Below are 13,901 nucleotides of genomic sequence, written 5' to 3' on the forward strand. Positions count from 1 at the left end.
TGACTTAACATATGTTAATATACTAAATAGGAAAAAAAAAATAACATTACAGATAAAATTGAGCTCCCTTTAACCCTTTAATACATCATTCCATTTATTTTTTCCTTTTTACCCTCCCCAAAAGAGAATGACTCTCAGGAAATGAGTGTGTCCTTCCATGATTTTATACTGCTATTTTATAAGAATGCATGTAGTAGTATACAGTACTGTTTTGGGTCTCACAATTTGAGTGGTAGACAGTACATCTCATACAGCATTTTTATTCTTACTCAAAAGTTTAAAACTTAGTTCCCAGTTGTGTAGGTCAGTTACCTCTCATGGCTCAACTGTGTTTTTTTTGCATAGGCCAATATCAAGGTGTCAGTTGGACTCTGGGCTCTTCTCTGAAGCTCTAGGGAAGAATCTGCTTCCGAGTTCATACAGTTCATGCCATTTTAATGCTCATGCCTCCTTATCCTTGCTGGTTGTCAGCCAGGGGCCTCTCTTAGCTTCTTAAGGCAGTCCACTTGCTTTGTTGCATGTCACTCTCCATCTGCAAACCGGCAACAGTGTCAAATCTGTCTGGCTTCCTCATCGCTGCCAAGAGAGAAAATTCTGCCTTTCTTTTTTTTTTAAAGGACTCACCTGATAAATGATGTCAGCTCACTAAGGGCTTAATTATACATCTTAAAAATCCCTTCATAGCAGTTACTAGATTAGTGCTTGAATAATCAGGACAGGAATCATGAGAGGGCCATCTTGAGAATTCTGTCACATGGACATTTAGGTTATTTAAAGAGGATTGTTTCTATGCACATGCAAGCGTTTCTCTAATGTACATACTTAGAATTGTAATCGTGAGGTCATAGTGTGTATTTTCAATTAGTGTTGATATTGCCACATTTCTCCAAAGTAGTTGTATCAGTTTACATCCCCAGTAGCTGTTCGGTAGTTCTTAAAAATGAAGAAGCCCCTTACCTTACACTGTATACAGAAACTAACTCAAAATATATCAAAGACCTGAACACCAGGCCTAAAGCTATAAAAATTCTTAGAAAATATCATAGAGGGAAAGCTTCATGACATCAGATTTGGCAGGGACTTCCTGGATATGACCCCAAAACACAGGCAGCAAAAGTAAAAAATAGACCATTTGGACTATACCAAAATTAAAAGCTTGTGTGCATCAAAGGAACGTAATCAATAGAATGGAAAGGCAACCTATGGAATGAGAGAAAATATTTGCAAATCATGTACTGATAAGGGGTTCATATCCAGAATCTGTGAAGAATAAATGTTGTTGTTATAGTTCAACAACAAAATCCAAATAAAAAATGGGCAAAGGACTTGAAATAGACACTTCACCAAAGATGATATAGTAATGGCCAAAAAAACCCATGAAAAGATGCCCAACATCACTAATCATTAGGGAAATGCAAGTCAAAACCACAGTGAGATTATCACCTTGTACCTATTAGGATGATTACTGCCAAAAAAACCCAGAAAATAACAAGTGTCAGTGAGCATGTGGAGAAATTGGGACCCTTGTAAACTATTGGTGGGAATGTATAAAAACAGTGCCAGCAGCTGTGGGAAACTGTGGTGTTTCCTCAAAAAATTTAAAATGGAATTACCATATGATCCAGCAGCTTCACTTCTGAGTATATACACAAAAAAATTGAATGCGGTATCCCAAATGAATGCATTCGTTAACCTTTATGTAAGAATCTATTTCACTTCATCATCTCTAGCATTCATACTGTTTGGGGTCTTTGCTAATTTGATACCTCATTCTAATTTACTTTTCTTTGATTTCTACTGTGTTGCTAATCCCTCCTCTGTGAACTGTTGGTTCAGTTTTTTTTTTAATACAATTTTTAAAGGTATTTTCCATTCAGCTATTACAGCATATCAGCTGTATTCCCCATGTTGTAGGATACATCTTTGAGCCTGTCTCACACCCTGTAGTTTGTACCCCCATTCCCCACCCCTATATGAACCCTCCCCCTGCAACCACTAGTTTGTTCTCTGTATTTGTGAGTCTGCTGCTTTGTTGTTAAATTCACTAGTTTATTGTATTTTTTTAGGTTCTACATATAAGTGATATCATGCAGTATTTGTCTCTGTGATTTATTTCACTTAGCATAATGCCCTCCAAGTCCATCCATGTTGCTGCAAATGGCAAAATTTCGTTCTTTTTTATGACTGAGTAGTATTCCACTGTATGTATAGATACAACATCTTCTTTATCCATCATCTGTTTATGGACACTTAGGTTGCTTCCATACCTTGGCAATTATGTGAATAACGCTGCTGTGAACATTGAGGTGCATGTATCTTTATGAATCAATGATTTGGGGTTTTTTTGGATATATACCCAGGAGTGGAATTGTTGGATCATGTGGTAGTTCTATTTTTAGTTTTCTGAGAAACCTTCATACTGTTTTCCACATTGGCTGCACCAGTTTACATTCCCACCAACAGTGTATAAGGTTTCCCTTTTCTCCACACCTTGCTAACATTTATTTGTGTTTTTGATGCAACCATTCTGACAGGTGTGAGGTGATGTCTCATTGTGGTTTTGATTGGCATTTCCCTGATTAGCAATGTTGAGCATCTTTACATGTGCCTGTTGGCCATCTGCATTTCCTCTTTGGAAAAATATCTTTTCAAGACTTCTGCCCATTTTTTAATTGGGTTGTTTGTTCTTTTGATGTTGAGTTGTATGAGCTGTTTATGTATGTTGGACATTAATCCTTTATCATATCATTTGCAAATATTTTCTCCTGTTCAGTAGGTTGTCTTTTCATTTTGTTGGTTTCCTTTGCTATGCAAAAGCTTTTAAGTTTAATTAGGTCCCATTTGTTTATTTTTGCTTTTGTTTCCTTTACTTGAGGAGACTGATTCAGATTCTTTGTCCATTTATCAATTGGAATATAAATTTTATCAATTTATTTGAGTTTGTTTTATATACACACATACTTCTTTCTAGTTTTTGTAATGTGATTTTTTTTTTACACTTCCCACTTTGGTATTATTAAATAATCCCAGATCCTTCCTTTCCCTACCTTTTATGTTAAATTATTATATATACTAGGTCTGTGTATGGTCTTTATCCGATTCTCATTGACCTGCTGTTACACTGTTTTAAATAACGTAGCTTTGTATTACCATCAGGACAATACATTTTTTTAAATTTAATTTTTTATATTGGAATATAGTTGATAGGATAATACATTTTAATATCTGGCAACAGTAGATCCTCATTATTCCTTTTTTCAAAATGTATTTGCCAATTTTTCAGCTTTTATTATTATTAATGCCAACCAGTGCTGTTCCTATAACACAACTATAAATGGTTTATATTGTTACCTTATTATCCTACTGTTAGCTATCTAATTAAGTAGTAATATCTTTTCTTTTCACTAGAGATTAGATAAGTTTTATAACTGCTGACAAGGTAATGCACTTCCTTTGATATCATTGTGATGCTATTAATATAGTAATATTCCGAAAAGATATTAAAGATTATTACTATGTAATATTTCTAGAAAGAGAAAATAATTTTAAATGGCCTAAAATTCAGCATCAAAACCAAGAAGTTAATTCAGAGTGGCCTAAATGCCAGAATTCTGCATAGATCTGGCTACAGAATGTCACCACTCTGACAAAAAGGAAGCTATGAAATAGGTAACTAGCAATGACTGAATATACTGCTGCCAAAGTCCCACCATAATAACTTTTTTATTGAAGTGAAGGAAATTATTTTTAAACTTTATATGGCAAATGAAAAATCCAGAAAAACACAAAACCAGATAAATGTATTCCAAAAAGTAACAGTCACTCTTGTTGCTTGAGCCAAAGATCCCTATAAGTCAATCTAAATAGTTAATTTTCTTCTCAAAATCACTATTTCTTTGTTTTTAAGATGTTGGCAAATACTGAAAATTTCAAAAATATAGTAATATAATTTATAAATATGTCAACACAGAATACTAATAAATGTCTTGTAGAGAACATTTATTTAAGCTGCTTCCCCAAATTTAGAATACCCAGAAAACACAACTTCTGAAGATGTAGCAACATTTACATGGTCCGTTTTCACAGTCTCGATATAAACAGCTCTCAGTTCTAATTTCAACTGGTTTGTCTTCAGTACATGATATTTGATGGCAAAGAACAGGATCTTTTAAGAGTTCTTGTGTAGTATTGATCTGTTTGAAAGTGCTGAATTGAACAAATGCAGCCCACAGAATTAAAAATTTGAACACTTGAATGTACAGGATCACGTAAAACAGGGAATTCTGAAGTTTTCTGCCAGGGGTTTTTTAATGGAGAATTGTCTTTCATAGGATTTTTTTCTTTATTCTCTTTTGAGGTGGTGCCTCTGTCTTCCAAAGCCCGAGCAAGCATGTAACTAACTTTTCTTTGATGAGCCAAAGCTTCTTCTTTATCATTTAACTGCATGCACAGAAATTAAAAACATACCAGTTAGTATATCACAGAGTACAGAGCTATAGTCAGAAGTATTTCATGAAAATGTTCAACCTCCAGTCTAAGCCAGTCAGTATGAATAAATCAATTAGGTAGCCACTGATTCCTAAGCATTATGCTACATGGTATTGAGGATTTTTTTTTAAAAGGAAAAATAGAAAACAGCGTTCTTTCTATCGAAAAAATTTTTAAGTCATCTGAAGAGAAAGGAGAAAGAAGTATATATTTACATGGTATGTGTGTATATGTGTATATATGTATATATAATACCAACAAGTACTTACCTCTGAAAGAATGTTGAGGTTGTTTATATAAAAATTGTTTTTATATTTTTATACGCAAATAAACTTTAATACTCTTCTACAGATAAGTATGTTCATATAACATGAGTTTTCTTTGTATAGTCATCTATGAAATTGAGGATAAAAGGACCGATTTCAGGGTTGTGGTAATGATTAAAGGATATAATGCATGAGGAAGTTCGTTGAACACTTTAAAAATTCCTGAATATATAAGTCTTGTCATGAACTGTATATGTAACTACAGATGATGGAGATGCCTGGACTTAATTACAGGGAGCCTCCTCTTTTCAGAGGTGGAGCTTTAAAGCTGCACAGGAAGAACATGGATGGGAGAAGTGGGAAGCATGTGTGGGGTGTTTAAGGAGATGAAGATCGTAATTCTGGAAAATGGTACCTGAAATGGGAACAGAGCATAAAAGTCAAGTATAGAGCGATAAAGAGTTGAATTAATAGGAAGGAAAAAGATAAGCTCATCCACAGCCTCTAACAAAAAGCAAAGATACTAACCAAATCTGTTAGCATCTTAAAGACTTCCTGAGGATCATGCTGGTCACCAGTACTCTTAGAACTGTTTTCCAAAGGGAGCATACCCAACAGTTTCTGCCCTAAGGTCTTCTTACTCCTTTGTGATGGTAACCCTAAAGTGGAACATGAAAATCCAGCTGAGACACAAAAAGACACTCACTGAAGTACTTCCAGACAAAGAGGTAAGTGTGAACCAAGGCTAATTCATTACTAAATCAGCCAGGACCTTGTCCTCTTCAGGTGACCTCCAGCACGAGTGAGTCAGGCAGCACAGTGCAGTGGGAAAAGCAGACTTTAGAGCCAGGGTTGCAAACGCAGGTGAGAGGCCACAGTGTGAGAACCCAGAGCAGCGCCCTCCCACTCTCATTGCTCAGCAGCTGCCCATGGGCGAATGCAGCCTGTGCTACCTGATAATCTCAGTCTTCCAAAGGAGCCAGCAATCCACATTTGCATGTGAAATCTCCCAGTGTAAAGGTTAGCCACCCGCCCACAATATTTGAGAACACTATTCACTCCCAACAAAACATGTCTGCAGACAGGTGGCCTCTGAACCATGCAAACTCTGCTTTAGAGCCAGAAAGACCTGGACTTGAATCCCCATTTAACCACTTTCTAATGGTATCATGTTGGACAAGTTCTCTGAGCTACATATCCTCACTTCCAGAATGAGAATAATAGTACCTATGCTCTATTGTTGGGTTGCTGTGCCATTGAATAATAGAGCACGGGCTGGGGGAAGGGAGTGGGCAGTTAGTACTGAATGGGGATACAGAGTTTGTTTGGGAAGATAAAAAAGTTCTGGAGATGGATGGTGGTGATGATTATACAACAATGAGAATGGACTTCTTGTCACTTAAAAATGGTTAAAATGTTAAGTTTTAAAAAAATGGTTCTAAAGAACCTAGGAGCAGGACAGGAATAAAGACGCAGATGTAGGGAAGGGACTTGAGGATATGGGGAGGGGGAAGGGTAAGATGGGACAAAGTGAAAGAGAAGCATGGACATACATACACTACCAAACGTAAAATAGAAAGCTAGTGGGAAGCAGCCGCATAGCACAGGGAGATCAGCTTGGTGCTTTGTGACCACCTGGAGGGGTGGGATAGGGAGGGTGGGAGGGAGGGAGATGCAAGAGGGAGGAGATATGGGGACATATGTATAACTGATTCACTTTGTTATAAAGCAGAAACTAACACCATTGTATAGCAATTATACTCCAATAAAGATGTTAAAAAAAATGTACCTACTTAAAAAAGAACGGTAAGTTTTATGCATATTTTATCACAATTAAAAAAAAAACAATTGTGAAAGTACCTAGCCCAGCTACTGACATAATGCTTAAAAGTCCACATCCTGGAATATGTACACTGATATTCTTCTTCATCCATAGAAAGGATGCAATTTGTAGCAGAAAATACAAAATTTATAGATTTATACAAAGAAAGTTTCAAGAATGTTTTTAGAATGCTGTGCAAATGGTCTAATGATCAGATAAAGTCTAAAGGGACAATTCCCTTTCCACCCAATCCTGATAAACCACAGTGACTGGGCCTCACACCTGACCTTTTTCAATAGCAGCTGTGGCAAGGGGGAAAAGCCAGACAAGTTGACCAGCTCACCAGTTCTGAGAGTGGATGAATCTGTCTCTATTTTCAATCTAAAAAAAAGGAAACATGCTTATAAGCTATCTCTCAGAACTTGTCTAAGCAGCCTTATCAAGAAGAAAAGTTAACACAGTGTTAACCACAAATAAGAAAATGACCTGTAACAGTCATCTTGTACCAGATTACTGAAGTATATTAAAATGAATCAAAGTCTTGTCACTAAGAAACAGAGCTACTAAACCTTTTATGGACTTGTAAAGGCTTTTCAGAGATAAACTAATTATTTTAAATTCTGCTTCCAGTCTCTCTCAGTACCTTAACGGAAAGCAAAGATTGCGAGCTGTACCTCTCAAATCGTATTTTCTATGGAGAAGTTCCTGAATTCTGTAAAAAGCTAAGAAAGGCAGGAATTCTGGACTATAAAATGAGTACAAGTGCTGAACTGAATATGAATCTACCGCTTCTCCCTACTCTTCTCTCTACCTTCCATCAAAACAAAATCAGATTTTCAAAGGGATTTGACTTCAGTTAACAACACAAAAAACACCTAGGCTGCCCTCTGAGAGTATGCCTTTGAAAATTTTGCGACCCAGCTCCTATCAAGGGCCTCACTGAAAGAAGAGGTACTTGAGGAAGATCACCCACACATTTGTTGTTCACGGTAGAACTAGATATTCTTAATGTTCTCCACCAATTCCTCAAAGGCTAAGTACATTGGACTGTGTTAGCTTATTTCCCTGGCAAATCACTTACCTTGACATTAAGGTTATACCTTTACCTTTTATCAAGGGATTATTATAGAAAACAGCCATATAAATACTACTTATTTTTTTATTGTAAGTGACTGTTGAGGACTTAGCCATTATATTTGCACACTGGCCTCTGTCAGTCTCATATCAGAAAACACCTTTAGAAGTTAATTTCAGTACAATGTGGAATGCCTGATTAAGAACGAACAAGAGTGGAGGAACATTATTTCTCCCCTTTTGCCCTGACTTCCACTTGACTAAATACATAGCTTTTATAATCTGCTTTCACCTCCTTTCACAGTTCTTGTTTACTACTTCTATTTTTATTATCCCTATAAGCTGTTTCTTAACACTTCAGCAGAGGTGGGTAAAGTTTAGTTAATGAAGCTAAAATTCACAACACTTGACCCCTATACTAATGCTAATATGCACTGTTTGAAAAGAGATATTTCAAACAAAATTAGGTATCTACTATTAAAAGTTTCATTTTTAATACTATAAGATTCTTATTGGTCCTAAATTCATCTGAAAATGAGAGATACTGGAACTAGGATTATGGATTTTGTCAAAAAAGATTTAGAAACAGGGTCATGTCAGAATTTGAATACTAAAAATTTACACTTCTTAATAAACTTCACTTTAATCTTTCTTGACTGATAAATGGTTTCAAATTGGAATTTTAAATTGAAGCAATATGAAGCCTACTGAATAATACTTACAAATGAAAATTGAGATTGACCATTTAGAGAAACTAAAATTTCTGAAAAATAACAGCTACTTTGTTTATATTGGACAGTCTACATACTTCAATGGCAGTTTATTCTCTCGTGCCATTTTTGTATATTTTGTTTAATACCATAATGACTCCAAAATGGCCATGAACTTTTGATAGGCTTGTGAACCAAAACCTAAACCTTAACTTCTGTTTCACTTTTTATAAGAATATTTTATTAATTTGTCCAATTTAAGATTATTTCTCTACTGCTCAATGTCTCCTTCCAAAGTCACACATTTCAATAAAGTTTAATTAGATAGATAGATTTAATGTTGGGTTCTAGTGCTCTTATTATAAATTTTTTCCACTAAAATCTCTACCAAAAAAGAGATTCTCCTGTTACTTTATGGTTTCATCTGCGTAAGTGACATCCAGTGACTCCTTTTTTCCCATGGTTGTTATATTTTTAGATAAATCGTAACTATATGTGAAATTTCAATTATATTCACCATATTAACTGCTTAATCAACTATGATTATAACCAAAAACAACTGAAATTACCTTATACCTGATTATTACCATTATAATTCTTATTTACCATCATCTTTAAGGTGCTTCCAATTTGTCCCTTTTGTTGCTTTCTTACACATTTTATCCATTTGTGTCAATCTTAGTGCCTGGTCATTTTTCCTCATTAATTGTTGCTCAAATGCAATTCTGAATGCATCTGCCATTATGTAGGCTTCTTCTTTACTCTTCTGCAGAAGTTCCAACTGGTTTTGAAAGAAAGTTTGAGAGGTGTTAGAGGCAAAACCAGAACAATTCTTTCCTGAATGCTGAGTCAGATTAGCAAATGCAGTCTCCCTGCCTAGTAGGAGTTTTCTGCCTGCCCTTGATCTATTGCATCTGCTTAATCTAATTACTACATGCCATTCTCTTCTGCAGTAGCTGCCCACTCTGAACTAGATTACCAGGAGTTTCTCTTGTGCCTATCAGTTCCCTGGTAATCCTACTCTTAGACCTCATTATCCTAGACGGGCCTCGTGTATGTCCTGCCCAACGAGGAAGAAGGGAGGATGCCAACGGCTGCATTTCAGTTCTGCCTTGGGCCATGCCAGAAAATACCACTGAAAACAATTATGAATACTATCTTTCAGATACCTCCCACAGCTGACTCTGATCTGTGTAATCTTATGCTTTTCCTGATGAATTGCTAATGTTTAGCTGTTTGCTTTCATATATACTCTGAAGACTAAATTCCAAACCTTCAATAAAAACGTTTTAAAAATTACGGTCCATACTGTATTTGTTGTGAAAGCCTAATTATAATGGCAGCTATCATTTGATTAAATGCTGGGCATGGCCCAGTGCTAAACATTATATGTCTACCGTGTTTATTTTTGACAACAACCCTCCAAACTAGTTATTAGCCTCCATTTAACATGCGTCCAAAGCCACAAAGCTGGAAAATGATGGAGCTGAGATTCAAACCTAGGTCTGGCTGGCACAAAGGTTCCTTCAACTGTACCTTGCAGCTTTTCTAATAAGCTTCATGTTTATCTCTCGGCTAATCGGTGTTGCACATCCTGGTGATTTTAAGCATGTGTGCCTTTTCCTCTAATATCTAGTAATTTTAGGGCCATGTATAGACAAAAGAAATATGAACTTAGGAAACACAGGCAAACAACTTTTCATGGCTGCAATATAGTGCCAAGTAATGTAAATAAAATTCAGTTTATATGTTAATGTTATCATTTAAAACTAAGAATAAGTTCCACAGCCAAAGACTACCAAATTAAGCTAATTATTACATATACTTCCATTTATTCTACTTTGTGTTAATGGAGAAGCAAAACCAAAGCTTTTACTGTTTTGATAACACAATACCTCCTGTTTGACCTGAAGGAGCATTTTCCGAGTAGATGCTGCCAGTCTGGCACAGGTACAGGGGCTCCCTCTGGGACCGTGACAAAGGCAGGCTCCCAGGACTGCAAGCTTTAAATCCAAAAGAATTATCCGTTACTAAGTGTCACGTTGCTCAGCCGTACACAAACACGGGGCGCACACACAAACCCATGCACATTTTATTCAAGCACCTAATTCAAAGAAACTGCAAAGGAAAACAAAAATAGGAAGCTGAGACCATGATTTCAGGACCCAAGGAGAAATTCACAAATGAGGAGAGACTGTTATTACTTGGAACAAAAATACACAGGAATTCTGCATTCCTTCTGCTCACGCTCCAAAACCTTTCACTTGGTACCAGTTTCCTGTACTTCTGAGTTCTTGGCAGGAACTTGACCTAACGAAGTAAATCTAAACATCCACAATATGGATTTCCTGTGACTGGGTTTGGCCTTGCTACCCAGCATTCATTACTGTCAGGTTCTGCCAGGAGAGATGCATGCTCAGAAATGATGAGTGAATTCTAAGGAAAACAATCATCCTGCCACTCCTAAAAAAATGGTCTATGATCATGTAATAAATTCTTAATATATTTCTTGGCTCATCCACTGTTCTGGAATTGCATATGGCCCTGATCCTTCAAAACCTGTCTTTGGATCACAATGAAGAAACTAATCCATGTGGGTCACTCCTGGTTGACCACTGTAGCCAGAAGAAAAGTAAGAACTGTTGTACTTTTTTTTTTTTTTTGCGGTACGCGGGCCTCTCACTGTTGTGGCCTCTCCCGTTGTGGAGCACAGGCTCCGGACGCGCAGGCTCAGCAGCCATGGCTCACGGGCCCAGCCGCTCCGCAGCAATGTGGGATTTTCCCGGACCGGGGCACGAACCCGCGTCCCCTGCATCGGCAGGCGGACTCTCAACCACTGCGCCACCAGGGAAGCCCTGTTGTACTTTTTTTTAAAAACCCATTTTGGCAACTAACCACAAGTTGCTTTCCCAAAATATTCCAACAGCTTCCAATTTAATGGAGGCGGTCTATGTAACATATTGTGCCATATCTTTTAAAGTTTCATGTGGAACATACTACAAAATTATTGTCTAAGCTTCCTGCTGCTATAAATTTCCCATGGACTGGCTTAAAACAGAATCTTATTTTAGAGACTGTTTAGAGAGGAAGATTCCACGGTCTCTCTTAGTGTAAAGGCTATTTCAGAAAATTCCTTCTTGCATTAATGGTAACTGTGAAGTACACAGTGAGCTTTCAGTTGACTCAAGTGTACAAATGGCGGCTATGTGGCAGATTGGTATCTTCCCTTTTCAACTTCCCGCTCCTGATAATTGTCCCTGCGAAAGTTGCCAAAAGCAACTTAAGACCTGGGTAGGGCCAATATAAAAATGCAAGGTTTCTGCAGGGACCTCTGCCTCCTAATTCTATGTCCTTACCTCAGTGCTCCTTCATCAACTGGCTCAGGGCCCATGTTCTTGCCTGCCATAAAGTTACTTAGCGCTTACTCAAGATTATAATAAAGCACGCTTTTTCTGAACTTTCTCTCCGCTCAGTTTCTTTTCTTTTTCTGTTTTTTGCTATTACACTAGTTTTCCACCCAGGCAGTAGAGCATGGTGATCAAAAGCACAGACTCTAAACTCTACCTGGGTGTAAATCCCAGCTCCACCACTTAGTAGCTTTCTGACTTTGGGCAAATCACTTAAACCTTCTGTGCCAAAATTACCTCATTTGTAAAACAGGGATTTAACTGTACTCACCTTATTTGGTAGTTGTGAGAATTAAATGTGTTAATCTATGTGAATCACTTAGAACAGTGTCTGGCACTTACTAAGGACTATATATTTGCTATTATTAGTACTAGTTGCTTTATTTGAAATTCTATAATAAGTGAATGGCTACCCCTTCTCACTCCACTGGTACGCTTATTTCTCATGAGTCCCCAGGACATTTGTAAGACATTTCACACCTCAGCAAGCAATTAGCAATGCATCAGCAGATCTTTGTCCTGGACCTGGTTCAACCCCAGAGTGACTGCATCACTTTGGGAAAGTAACCAAAACTATCTGAGCCTGAGTTTCCTCCTCTGTAAAATGGGGATAATACCTGCTTTGCAGCCCTCAAAAGACCATTACGAAGATCAGATTAAAAAATGTGTGGCAAAGTACTCTGATGCTGTAAGCCTCTACCCAGGGAAGATACTACTAACATACTTTCTGCTAAAGCTGTAGAAAAAGGAAATAAAAGGGACAGGAAGTGGCTAGCACATCCCCTAATGTCCAAGAATGCTGTGCCTGAAAGGTATGGTACCAGCACGGCTGAAGAGTGGACCTGGGCCTCTCTCACCCTCGGTCTCAAATTGCTAAGTATGCTTGTATCGTAGAAGTGGAGCTGATGGCGACAGCAGAAAGAAAATGGAAGTGGAAAATTTCCCTTCTACTAAACTTTCATACCTGCTTACCTACCTCAAGACCTGAAACCTCTGTAAAGCCACTTGTGTCCTGGCATGTGTTTTCCTGAGCCATCTTCTGCTGTTTGATATCAAGCATGGCGAGGGCCTCCAAATACTGTTGATTCAAAACTAGGAAGGGCCATGTAAGAAAGTGTTAGGAGGTCTAACCCCAGCCTCACCTAATCCAGTTAAACCAACACCGCATACTTCTTCTAAGCAAGGGATATACAACTACCCACAAAATCTGTCTCCAACCAGAAAATTTGATAGAATAGTGGGTATCAAGTGAGTTAAAACTAGATAAAATGTTATTTTTAATGTGGAAATAATTTTGCAACCGAAGTCTGGTCTTCATTTGCTCAAAGAAACTTTGTAGGATTTTCAAAAGGAGAACATACAAGGGCTAATTATCCACACTGTGAGACGATCAGATGATGAAATCGCATATATTGTATTAAAGTCAACTCTACCAGCTCTCCAAACTCTATCAGACTTTTCTTTTAGTTAGTTTTCACAAGAGGCTCTCAACGCAAATATTTAGAACAAGAGGGGTCCTGTTACTTACTGGAAAGCAGAATAACAGTAACTTTCCCTCTCTTCTTATAGGGTGGAAGGATAGGGAGGAAGGGACAGGAGTAGTGGTTATGAGCAACTTCTGTCCTGGTACCAACCTAACATGGGGGAAATCACTATCTGCTCAAATCACTGGTGTGGAGAAGCATATCTGTGTGTGCAGTTCTCATCCAGGGGACTGCCACAGTTCACTTACTACACTATGTAAAGTGCCACTCTCGGGCCCATGACCTGACTGAGCACGCATTTTATGCCTTTCAAGCCACCACTTTAAAAGAGTTTCTGCTGGGAATTTCCTGGCGGTCCAGTGGTTAGGGCTCTGGGCTCTCACTGCCAGGGGCCCAGGTTTGATCCCTGGTCAGGGAACTAAGATCCCACATGCCACATGGTGTGGCCAAAAAAAATATTTCTAAAAAGTTGGTACCACATTAATACTCTTTCATTAACTTTTGTCATATAGTGACTCATTATATAAAAGATATGCTGTGTGTGTGTGTGTATATACACATACATCTATATAATTTAATGAGTCAAATAATATTTTGAAAAATATTTGTATTAGTGACAAAGTCACAGAAGACACTTTTATGAGAAAAAA

The 13,901-nt window shown here is 37.5% G+C and overlaps 1 protein-coding gene across 10 annotated transcripts in view; it reads right to left on the reverse strand.

Moving 5' to 3' along the window:
* Window positions 1–3,982: 3,982 nt before the first annotated feature.
* The window catches only part of CCDC125 (coiled-coil domain containing 125), a 31,541-nt gene continuing 21,622 nt past the window's right edge, over window positions 3,983–13,901 (reverse strand). For all 10 annotated transcript variants that reach the window (XM_067730886.1, XM_067730893.1, XM_067730885.1 and 7 more), the window contains 5 exons: window positions 12,744–12,859; window positions 10,256–10,363; window positions 8,967–9,141; window positions 5,283–5,413; window positions 3,983–4,440 (listed from right to left, as the gene is read on the reverse strand). In XM_067730886.1, the coding sequence (XP_067586987.1) occupies window positions 4,132–4,440; window positions 5,283–5,413; window positions 8,967–9,141; window positions 10,256–10,363; window positions 12,744–12,859 (839 nt within the window). In that variant the 3' untranslated portion in view covers window positions 3,983–4,131. The remainder of the gene's footprint in view (window positions 4,441–5,282; window positions 5,414–8,966; window positions 9,142–10,255; window positions 10,364–12,743; window positions 12,860–13,901) is intronic.

Source organism: Pseudorca crassidens, chromosome 3 (assembly GCF_039906515.1).
Source record: "Pseudorca crassidens isolate mPseCra1 chromosome 3, mPseCra1.hap1, whole genome shotgun sequence".
In the NCBI taxonomy this organism is placed as follows: Eukaryota; Metazoa; Chordata; class Mammalia; order Artiodactyla; family Delphinidae; genus Pseudorca; species Pseudorca crassidens.